Raw genomic sequence first — 12,423 nt, forward strand, 5'->3', positions numbered from 1 at the left:
ACTGTTTCCTTTACCCAGGTCAGACGGAAATGTCTGAGCTACAAATTCCATGATAAGATTTGCAGTTCTGCGTTTTAAATTATTAAATATAAATTCAGGAATGAACCTTGTGAAAAAAACTGTGAATATCTAGGGCTACTTCTAACCACAGAAACTAATGTGAATAAGTTGTCAATATGCACAACTTCATAAAGGATATTTCCATTTCATGATATACTGTAAGATGACTTAAATATGATACAGTATTCAGAATAGCGTTAAGACTTTTGGAAGTTAAGTGCATAGTTTTCTTTAGCTAAGCTTCATTAAAAACTTAGTAGCATGGAGTTTGACTACTTGGAATTTTAAATGGCCTGCCTAAATTCCAATACGTTTTTATCTTCTATATATATACCTAAAGCTGATAGTATTACACGTCACCTTCAAAATGTATGAGAGGGGTTATTTTGTTTTCAATTTCTATAAAAAGGCTCATACATTTATAAGTATAGCAAATAAATCTTAGCAATGTTTCTAGAACATGATATCATAGTAATTGCAAAATATAATTCATGTCAAACCTTCATGCTGCTTTTCTAAGGTCTTTTCTTTGTTTCAGGCACATATCCCACTTTATGCACAATATACCTTTCCCTTCACCACAAAGGCCGAGAATTCTTGTGCAGGTAAGCAAAACATTTTTATGTTTATGGAACATCCTTAAACAAGTGGAGAATCCTCCTTCTTATTTTGAAAGACCAGATTCTTCCTTTAGACTTTATTTGGCTTTAAAATCTCTTTGCTCCTCTGCTAGGAGTGGAAAGGGAAGAGACAGAAGCATACGTGGGGAGGGGGAGAAGACAAAAACTAGATAAAATTCAGACGGTACAACTGGCAGAATAATGCAACATGTACTTTTGAAATCTCTTTATCATATATTACTCTTTCATTCTCTAGACAGAATCTGTATTACTCAGTATTTGGGAGTTTTGTTTTGTTTGCTTTGTTTTGTTTGTTTTTGCCTTTCAATTCCTTGTTTACTTAGTCCTGCAGGTCAAATGTTGCAGTCTCCTGGGGTATTCTCTCCAGTGATTTGCTCTTTAATCACCTAGCTGCATTTACATGCCCAACACTGAGTCACAGTTTCCTGTAACTTCTTGGGATCGTTTCAGTGACTGAGAAAAACTTTGTTGATCTACTGAACAGAAGTGCCAAAGACTGTGTGATTCATGTCTCTTGCATAACATTGTGACCCTCAGTCTGCCAGGCATTTTATTAGGTTATTTGAATACACTTTTAGACTGGGTATTACACTGTATTAGATTTGGAATTGTCCTTATCAAGCACTATTTTATATTTTTCAGCTTTCTGCCCATGATGCATTAATATTGTCTCAGCCAGTTTCTACACCGTTGCCATTAAGGTAACATTATTTGTGTTTTGTATATGTATACCACTGTATATGTATACCAATGTATACCACTTGAGAAATTAAGAGGCAATGAGGCATTATTAGCTCTTGTAAACAGAAAACTCAATATGTGTATATAATATAATGTGGTGGGCTCTTTTGGGTACAATTCTGTCCCTTATTAAAGGATAATATAACTGATTATCCTGAAATGAAGATGGTTTGTTAGGTTGTTGTAGAAACAGTGGAAAAAGAAGCAGGCTGTGGGGGAAGAGTACATATTGGTATGTGTGTGTGCCTCTGTGTGTGTTTGAATAGAAGTCTACAGAGACTTCTAGAACTATTTAATATCTTTTTTTCACCTTCTTCTAATCCAATATTATGTCAAGMAACAATGTGAAATCAAAATGTGCACACCTGTGCAAACATTCTGGAAATCTAAAATCTCCCTTAAAACTGGTGATTGTGGTTGAACATTGATGCATTCTTTGTGAATACTGCCTGCATCTTCTGGGCAAGAGCTTCTGATGTATGCAATTTTTTAAAAATTGCATTCTCCCTTTTTATTTTATATTTTTTCTTTTTAAACCTTGTCATTTAATGTATATTTAAAAGAATCTCAGGTTTAATCACATCTGTTACTCATATACCTAATGAAAAAGAGCAGCAAGCCACCGTTTTTTTTATTTTTCCGGTGAGTGCCCAGTCTTACAGACTCCTCTTGAATTCATTAATGTCTCTGCAGTCCAAACAAATGTAATGTGGATTAAATTGTAGGAGTTAAATGTGTGTTTGTATCAAGGTGGTTGGCTGATTTTTATCTGGCTGCTGTTAACATTTCTAATTCTAAAGTAATGATTAAATGGATATTTTTGTTCATGAGCTCTGACCTGATATTTACTCATCAAATGAAGCTGCTGCTGTCGTTCTACACTTGCATTACTTATTAACCAGTTARATCAATGTTTTCCCATAGTAATAAAGTAGGCATTAAGATGGCAAGATGCCTGTTTCACAGCCATAAACAACACATTCTAGCAGTTGCACAATTTTACTGCTTCAATTATGTGCTTTTTTTTTTTTAATTTGGTTTGCTTTTAGCAGTAAAGTTTTGCATATGTGATTGCTTATTAGATAGGTAGATATAGGTAGATATTTGATGTTGGTAATGGCTAACACTACTCTGTCCCTGGTCTGTCCCTGAAAATTTCAAAGCTGTTTTTCAGTAGAGTTTCTGCTCTCTTTTATTTATTTTTTTTCTTCTCCTTACCCCAAGGTTTTTAATATTTACATCCTGTAATGTTCTTTTCCTTCCTCTCCCCTCTTTAGTGGAGCAAACTTTAGCACTCTGCTCATGAATCTTGGACCCGAAAACTGTGCTACTCTATTACTTTTTGTATTACTAGAAGGCAAGATCCTCCTCCATTCTCTTAGACCAGCTGTGTTGACAGGAGTTGCTGAAGCTGTAGTAGCTGTAAGTACAAAGTGTTCTGTGTAGCAGTGGAGGAAATCACTGCTGACTCTAATAATTAACTACTTTTAGTCTTCTTCAGTAAAATTGACATACTAAGTCATTTTTTTCCATCATTAGCATTTAGTTGGAGTACTCTATTATCTGTTATAACTTTTATAACTATGGAAATGACAAACATTTTTGAATAGATAAGAGAAATGCTCCATTAAATAAATTATCAGACTCAAAGACTTCTAAGAATGTAGCTCATTTCAGCTTCCTGCATATACCAACTTCACTTGTATTTTAATTGTACAATGTCTTTTGTCCTGCTTCAATATGTTAATTTCATTTAATTTTTCTTTCAGATGATATTTCCATTTCAGTGGCAATGTCCATACATCCCTCTCTGTCCTTTGTCTTTGGCCACTGTGCTCAATGCCCCTCTTCCATTCATTGTTGGAGTAGATTCACGGTACTTTGATCTGTATGATCCGCCACAGGATATTGTGTGCATTGACTTAGACACAAACATGGTGTACATGTAAGTCTTGTGGAGCTTTTTTGTTTGTTTATTTGTTTTGTTTTTATCTTGTCTCTAGATAGAGAGATTGTTCATTCTTTCAGATACAATTTTATTAAAAATATATCTGATGGTTTTCTTGTCTATCCTCTTTTTCTCTTTCCTAATGTTTCATAGCAATTGATGACGGGATATAAACTAGAAAGAGAAATTTAATATGAAGCTGGGAGTTAGCAGTGAGGACTGCTTGGAGAACTGTGTTGCAGATGTCACTCTAAATGTGACAATGACACATTTTTTTTTTGGTTCATGTAATACTCTGCACAGGATCTAAGCTAGAAAGAGAAAGAAGAGTGTATTTTTTTATACTACATGACTTCTCACATTTTCACCTTGCTCTACCACTTTTCCGTTTGATTTACCTGACTATAGAAGATGAACATTCATGTGAATGTCAAAGCTTTAGGACCCCTTAGGACAGCTTTGGATGCTGGCATACACTCAGGGCACCCTAAATCAGCGTTTGATTTTTTGAATGTTTTGAAGAGGTTTTTTTTTCCTTCACATAMAACAGCTAATTCTTTGTAAGGTAAATCAAGCAAAGCTTTGTGTATTGACCGTATTCAGTCTAAAACATTTTCCCTAGCTGTTAGTTTTTAATGGTTTTCTAAAAGTGAAGGRTTTGCACGTGCACTTTCTTTGTGACTTTTCAGAGAAGCTGATTCAGAGGATTTTCATTTTCTGTAACGAATTTAAACAACAGTTCAAATGGGCTTGAAAACAGTTTTTTTAGAGAAGTATCTATATAGATAATAGATGCTTCTAATATAGAATGGAAGTATCTAAGATATTTTAAGATGAGAATGGATGAYACTAATAGAGTACATGCCTTTTCTCTGTGAAAACAAGCATTGTAACATGTCGTTTTAACTTTGGCTTAATTATTCAATTTTACTCACTTGAGTTAGAATTAGTCATTTCACTTCTGGGTCGGTTGAATGCTTTCAAGAGGTGCCGATGCTGTCAAGAGGTCCCTTCCTGTAATGTCCTGTTGTAGCTTTATTTGAATTACTAAAACACCTCTTTTTATTWGACGCACTAGAAGAAATAATACACAGAGCTTCTTTTATTATTATTTTTCATCTTATGGTCTCCTTCCCTATATCCTCTTTTAATAAAAAAAAAAAAAAAAAAGACAACACACCAAGAGCATTTTCATTGGTTTATCTCAAAGTATTATACCCCAAAAAAATTATTTTCACAATGTTGTGAAAAGAAGAATGTATTGAAGAAACTTGGAGAAGGTCATTCATTCATTCATTCAAAAGGATAGGAAGATATTAGTTTTGTGAAAAATAACTGAATGTTTGAGTCATAAGTAGGATTAAAGTTGAAGAGTGTATTTCAGGAAAATGATGTAGATATGAAAGTAGGATGTTTAATACACAGCTGTGAATGCCAAGATTATGTTGGAATGAGTCATTGAAAGATCAAGTATAAACCTTACTTGGATTTCCTATTAGTTACTGAACTGAAAATTTTCTAGAGGTTGGCCTTTTGTGAGGCATTATACTTATTGTGTGAGACAATATTTTACAGCCTTTTCCTTTGCTATCTTCCAAGTGTCCCACCTATCTGGTTACATCCATTCACTGTGTGCSCTGTGTGAGCACTCACTGTTACTTAGCTGACGTACAGAACAGTTAAATATCTGTACTCTTGACTTAAGTAAATATGAGTTAATGGTAATTGTATCATATGCAATTTTTTTAACTGCAAAATGAGAATATTTTTCTATCTTGTAAAATTTTTGTCTTACAAAAGATTAAAACCCTGTAAACACACGTTGACAATAATGTAAAGTTCTAAAGTATTGCATTACCAGTAAAATGGGTGAAAATGTTCCATGCAGTAATACTTCATTTTGTCAACATCTTGTTTTGCTTGTGTTTATTTCTGTGAGGGTGTTGCAATATTTTTAGGTGTAAAAGCACTTAACAGCACGGTTGCTCACTTTTTATTGTTATTGTTGTTTTCTGATTGCRTAATCGAAGGATAACACAGTATTTTCTAGTACATCTGTCAGTCTTTTGATAGCTATTTTGCTAGTACCTTTCTAATAGAATGAACCTTAACTTGTTGCCAGAAATGCTGAATGCCTTTTATTCATTCAGCTGCTTCTTTAATGTCTATTACTGGATGTTTTCAATTGCCTCTTTGAAAGCAACATTGAAAGCTGCTTAGAGAAATAAACTTTTAAATCTGTGCCCTAAAAAGGTTATTTTTATGGAAAGATTTTTCCTCTTGTGTTTTTGGAACAGTTCAACTTCTGGCTATGTTGGTTTTAGGCATGCCATCGTGGGGAGAGGGAGAGGAAAAGAAATCCTCACATGTACTTTTTTTTTCTTTTACTCAGAAGAACGTGGGCTCTCATCCTACATTTCCATGTAATTTAGCTTATAGCTGAATGAGCATTTGCCTTCAAAGTGCAAAACAAGCAGCAACAGTGTCATCTCAGTTAGTGAAAGCTTCTGTCTTATGGATAGTTTACTGTACTCTGCACTACAGAAATTCTACCCAGTCTTCCAGGAAAAAAAGGCCTAAAGGTGCCAGGATATACTCACAACTCTCTCACTCTATACAAGTCTGTTAAACAGGTCTGRATCTGTTGATGGTGAGCATCTGATAAGCAAATTTACCCCACTGTTTAATCAGCTACATGATTCTCAAGCTGCAAATTGAATTCCCAGTCTTCCTAGTACCTGGCAGTCTATTTTGGAAATGGAAACAGATTTGCTGTATGGCAGGCTGTAGTGTACCATGTGACTGTAAAGTTATCTTCATTTTTTTTTTAGTTAAGTTCTGCAAATAAAATAATTAAGGCCAATGGAAGTTACATTTTAGATATGTATGGATATTAAATATCCTTTTTTTCCTCCCCTTTATTTTAGATCAGATGATAAGAAGAGCACAAACTGGAAACAGTTTCCTAAGAAGCCATGTAAAAGTCTGCTCAGCACCTTAAAGAAACTGCACCCACAACTGGCAGCAGGTGAAATTATTTAAAAAAAAAAAAGGAGAGAGAGAGAGAGTGGGGCAGTAAGAACAGACACTAGCTAGAGCAGGGAGAGCAAGTATTTGAAGAAAACTACTTAATTTTCTGATAGACACCTACAACTCTTAAATAAAAATGAATGTATAAATGTTTGTTCTTCTATCATATGTGGTATGCTTTTTCTCCTCCACACATACATTTGACTTCTATTCTCTTACTTCTTCAGATTTGAACTATATTTAGTTTTTTTGCCATGGCTCAAATTTATATTACATTTAAGCAAAGCTTCAGCTGAAATGTGTTTGGATCTAAAATATAACTCCTGTGAAAAATAACTGAAAGAAGAAGCATTGTTTTGGTTCAGATAATGTTGAATAACTCAAATACTTTATTTATTTGTAATAATAAATAAAGTATTTATTTAGTAAATAAATTTAGTCAATAAATACTTTATACTAAATAAAATACTAAAATACTAAATAAAATAAAAAATTTATAAAGTAAAATTATTATTATTTATTTGTAATAATAATAAATACTTTATTTATATGGCAGGAAAGTTAGGACGTAGCTTTATTTTGAGAATTTCTTGGGAAAAACTCTAATATAGTGACTTGGACAGGTACAAGCAAAGTTGTAAGTGCACTTAATGTGTTTATGGGTCTTATTTCTTTCAGTTACTTCAGCATAAGTTGACAGGTCCTAAGATCAAGTTGATTCATAGTATGCTGGGGTGCATTGTTTTGGAAAAGGAGACAGTGAAAGCTCAGATGTGTGCAACATACCTAGTGCTCGTAAATAATGGAAACAGGAAAATGCAGTGTGTAGAAGTTGGATCCTCATAGACTCACAGAATAGTTGAAGTTGGAAGGGACCTCTAAGAGATCATCTAGTCCAACCCCCTGCTCCAGCAGGGACACCCAGAGCACAGGGCACAGGGCGGCATCYMRGYGGGKTKKGAAGACCTCCAGAGAAGGAAACCTCCCTGGGCAGCCTGTGCCAGGACTCTGTCACCCTCACTGTCAAGTTGTTCTTCCTCAAATTCAAGCAGAGGTTCCTGCGCTTCAGTTCGCAGTTCTTTCTTGTCCTGTCACTACATGTTTTTTTTTTGTTTGTTTCTTTGTTTGTTTTTAAATCTATGTTTTTCAGTTTTCTACAATAACTCAACTGTTAATTTGGTTCTACCTAATATGTAAATACTGTAGACTGAGTTCCAGACTGTAACTTGAGCATATCCAAAGCTGTCTGTTAAGTGGTTTTTCTGTTTCAGCAAAATGTAATGTCAGTGAACCCTCCTGAGGAAAAAATGAAGAGGAAATCCTGCAAATTTTATTGTTGTATGGATTAAAAGAAAAAGATGACTATAATTTAGGAGACAGATATCTTGAAACTCTAGCTAAATACACTGGGGATAAATGATCTTATTTTAACTTTTTACCAGATATCTCAGTTTGAGAACAATTTGAAATGATTGTATGTGCATGAGAAATGTTAGAGCAATAGTAGGACAAATCTCTGGTTTCTGTATAGCTAAAGAAAACTGGAAAATTGTAATAAAGTGAAAAATGTAGAAACACTGCGCTCTAAAGTAAGCTGTCAGCAGTACTTGCTACTGTTTTTTAAATATTRTATGCATTACAGCTTGCAAGAGTGAACTGTGACTCTCATCTACTTGTTTCAGCCTTATACTACACAGAAATGGTGGAAAATTCTATTTGGGAAATTTTTTTGGGAAGTATTTTTTCTGGATAGGCAATTTCATTTAATCACAGACTCATAGGATAGTTGAGGTTGGAAAGGACCTGAAGAGATCATCTAGTCCAACCCCCTGCTCAAGCAGGGACACATAAGACGTGGCACATCCAGATGGGTTTGAAAAATCTCCAAAAATAAAATGTTCTATAATCCAAATAGTGTTTGTGTGGCTTTATTACTGAAAGTCCATATTCAGTTGGATATGTGATTAATATTAGCCCAGTTGAGATCTTCATTATTTATACCCAGGCAGACTAAGAAAGCTCATAATTAACCATTGATGTAACTGACTTTCATACAGGCTGGGCAACTTAGAATGTAATCACGGGATAAGCAGAGCTCTTTTTCCAATGTTTGTCACTTCTGAATATTGGCAAGTATAAAAAGGAGAAAAAAAACCACAAAACTCCCTTTTCATTGTCTTGCAGAGCTTACCAGTTTTAATTTTAATATAGGATTATGTGTGTTGTTTTTCACTAGTTCGCAGGAAAACTCAAGAAGGCTCTGCAGTAGAGATGACTCCCATTGAGGCAGATTTCTCCTGGCAGAAGAAGATGACTGAGCTTGAGATGGAGATTCAGGAAGCTTTTCTCCGTTTTATGGCTTCAATTTTAAAGGGTTACAGAACATTCCTCAAGCCAATCACCCAGGCCCCTTCAAATAAGGCAACAGCTGCTGAATCACTGTTTGATCATCAAGGTAAGGGTCAGGTAGATCATCTGCAGATAACATTGGGAATACTAAAACTTCAAGGTTGAACTGCTGTGTGAAAGTTCAGATTTCTGTTTGGTTGTGCAACTTTTTGCAATATTTAAAGCTGCAGTTGGATAAACTAAAGTTTTCAGAACATAAAACAGTTGTTCAGTACATAAAAATGCAGAAATAGAATTCCAAATTTCTAATGGCTTTGGAATTAGAGGAATCATCGTTCAGTAGTATGATACTAGCTTGGCAGCTGTTGGAGGATATAGAACGTTTCTCAGCTTATATAGAGCAAAAATTTCAGAGAGCCAGTAATGAAGAACAAAGTAATACTCTTAATATAAATGGGAAAATAGAGAACTGGTCAGAGCTCTCAAACATGACGGAAACAATAGTCAGCAAAAATTATCTCATTTACCTTCACTGTGACTTTTCAGATCTATTCATGAGTTGAATGCTAGCTAAACACCAAATGCCACTGGTGGTTTGTTTGGGTTATTTTTTTTTTTTATAGAGAGTTGAATGGAGTATCAAATGTTTGGCAAGTCTTAAGTATCTTCAAGTCTAGGCTCTTTTAGCCTAATGCATGGTATTTGTAATATTTTTTTTGAGCCCTTAAAATTGATATGTGTTGACACTTCAAATGTTCGCTTCTTATGGAGCTTGTAACTGATGTTTTAATGTATATTCCATTTTCTTCCTAACCAGGATTTTTAAAAAGTCGAGACCGTGCCTATACAAAATTTTACACGCATCTCACCAAAACACAGCTATTTAGCAGATTTATTGAAGAGTGCAGTTTTGTGAGCGACAAAGATACTGGCTTGGCATTTTTTGATGACTGCATAGAAAAGGTGAAAAGAACATTAATAGTTTTAAATGATACACTTTTGATCACTTCATGTTATCGTTTTGGCTATAATTTTCAGATTTTTCATATGTTGCAAACTTCAATTATTATTGTATTGCATAGTGACATTGTTATATCAAAAGTATGTTAAAATCTTGATTTCTTCCAGTTCAATAAAGGTGATTTGCTATTACCGATTTAGAATCTCTAAATATCTAAATCTAGATATTTAGTTAATAATGTCAACAGATATAGAATATATGGAAGAKGCAGCTATCAAAATTCCTTTATTGAAAGCAAAAGAGATTAATTTCATACAACAATTTAGTGTCATTTTGATTTCTCAGTAAATGCTATGTTGTAATTCAAATTAGGTACTTTTTATTTTTCAATTTAGAACAATCTCTTAACTCTTTCTCTCTCTGTTTCTTTTTTCCTAGCTCTTTCCRGATAAAGGAACAGAAAAAGGAGAGAAGGTACATTTTCTCTCACAGTGAAATGAAGTGATAATGTGAACCTGATGTTTAAGTACTTAGAGGGAATATAATTAAAATGGGCTTGTTCTCCTAAAGCCAGTTATACAAACTCTGCTTTCAGATTGATGTAGACTCTGTGGAGGATGCCAGGTTGATTGAGCTTGATGAGTCACAAAAAAGTGAACACACAGTATTTATTATGCCACCAGAACCTCCCCCTGATGATGGTCAAGACCGAGCACCAAAATACAGGTACAAGGCAAACAATTAGGTTGTGGTTGGTAGTTGTTTCACTGTGGTGAAAGTAGAGAACTTGAATGCTGATGAGGACATATGTTCAATCCTGGTGCAACACTTAATCAAATGTTCTAAGGAATTGTTTAAACAGATGTGATCTGCTTGGAATCTGGTAAGCTTCTGAAGCTTTAAAAGTCAAAGTGTTTGTGAGTTTTTGAGGCCAAGTGGATTTTTACTGCCATCTTTTCAGCAACCCCTTGCTAACTTTGTAGTAATACTACAAAAGGTACATAAATGGTAGGAAAGTAACTTCAGTGTGTTGTTTTTGGGTCACAGCAGGAATGAGAGGGGTAGGTAGTAGATCTGCCCAGTATTATTGATCTGCAGCCAATGCACACAAAGAGCTAAAAACCTACTTTACTCTTCATGCTTCTTTCACTGAGTGTTTTTCAGCTTTGTGCAGGAAGTACAGAGTTTTCAGACACTTTGGGCATGTCTTTCCTAGCTATCTGTCTTAGTGGTAATGAGGATTCTGTTTTCTTAGCTGTCATCYCTACTCTTATATAGAAAGTATATGGAAAGTATATCTCTACACAGTACTGCAAAATGGTTGAGGTTGGAAGGGATGTCTGAAGATCATATGCTGCAAGCTCAAACATGGTTACCTAGAGTAAGTTGTCCAGGAGAGTGTCCAGATGGCTTTTAAGTATTTTTAAGGATGGAGACTCTGTAACTTCTCTGYGCTATCTGTTCCATAGTTTAGTCACCTTCACTTTCTTTTTCCTTAGGGAGAGAGGGGACAGAAATTCTCCCCACACACATTGTATTTAAATGTAGCCTCCTGTATTCTGCTTTGTGCCCATTGCTTCTTGTCCTGTTGCGTGCCACTGGAAAAAGTCTAGTTCAGTCGTCTTTGTGCCCTTTCTTCAGCTTATACTCATTGATAAGATCTCCCTGAGCCTTTTCTTCTCCAGGCTAAATAATCTCGGTTCTCTCAGCGTCTTCTCAGACGTATGCTCCAATCCCTCTTTGCAGCCCTTCGCTGGGCTTGCTCCAGTAGTTCCATGTGTGTCTTGTGCTGAGGAGTCCAGAACTGGGCCCAGCTCTCCAGGTGTGGCCTCACCAGTACTGAATAGAGATGATCTACGGGGTATGGATAACCATACAGTTCTTGTATCCATTGTCTACTGAGATATTATGTCTGACATTGTCTTCTTGTGGTATCTTTGTGAACAAGACTTGATGTTGCTATTCTTTTTTTTTCCTCATGCTTGCTTCTCCTATACATTCTTCATATATAAGTTGTTTTTGCAAGAGTCTTCTGCTGTCAGCAAACACAAAAACAACTCTTTTTTTCTTTTTCTTTTTTTTTTTTGGTAATATGTATATATAGCTATACGAACTTTCCACGACTAGATTTCAAGCTCTTTGACAGGCCGCAGGAGCTCAAGCTCTCTTTCAGCAGACACCCAATTGGAGGCTGCATTTCTAATAGTCCAGCACTCATGGCAAAAAGGACAAAACAGGTCAGATTAGTCTTACTGTAATCACTCTGAACACTGAAAGATATATAGTTATTTTGCAAAATTGCTACTAATTCATGTAGTAAAATTTCACTTATTAAAATTAACATGGTAGGAGAGTAGGCTTTTTAGATACTGGGAAACAATGCTTTCAAAGAAAAAAGCTATAATTTCAGTTGTTGAGATTACAGTTCATTGCTAGCCATTTTTTAAGCTTTTGTCAGTAATATTAATAAGAGAAGATACAATGAAAACCTGTATGTAGAAAAGGAAAAATAATTCTGCTTATTTGTGTTTTTTACTTGTAGAGAGGCTTGATAAAGCTGTACGAATAGGGAGGTTCAGTTTAATATTTGGCTATAATTATTAGATGTTCACTTTTAAGAGGCTCGTATCTGAATTAGTAATGGTCTCTAAATTCAGGATGTTCCATCTGTGTTGTCTTCTTTTTTTTTTTTT

The 12,423-nt window shown here is 34.9% G+C and overlaps 1 protein-coding gene across 1 annotated transcript in view; it reads left to right on the forward strand.

The window, feature by feature from the left end:
• The window catches only part of DENND4C (DENN domain containing 4C), a 61,436-nt gene that overhangs the window by 25,637 nt on the left and 23,376 nt on the right, over positions 1-12,423 (forward strand). Inside the window, exons 8-17 of the mRNA XM_026043911.1 lie at positions 599-665; positions 1,344-1,402; positions 2,720-2,864; positions 3,212-3,387; positions 6,318-6,418; positions 8,657-8,875; positions 9,587-9,732; positions 10,169-10,204; positions 10,326-10,456; positions 11,835-11,967. Of these exons, the coding sequence (XP_025899696.1) occupies positions 599-665; positions 1,344-1,402; positions 2,720-2,864; positions 3,212-3,387; positions 6,318-6,418; positions 8,657-8,875; positions 9,587-9,732; positions 10,169-10,204; positions 10,326-10,456; positions 11,835-11,967 (1,213 nt within the window). The remainder of the gene's footprint in view (positions 1-598; positions 666-1,343; positions 1,403-2,719; positions 2,865-3,211; positions 3,388-6,317; positions 6,419-8,656; positions 8,876-9,586; positions 9,733-10,168; positions 10,205-10,325; positions 10,457-11,834; positions 11,968-12,423) is intronic.

The sequence above is a fragment of the Nothoprocta perdicaria genome, unplaced genomic scaffold, assembly GCF_003342845.1.
Source record: "Nothoprocta perdicaria isolate Ctin4 unplaced genomic scaffold, notPer1 scaffold_104, whole genome shotgun sequence".
NCBI classification, from domain to species: domain Eukaryota; kingdom Metazoa; phylum Chordata; class Aves; order Tinamiformes; family Tinamidae; genus Nothoprocta; species Nothoprocta perdicaria.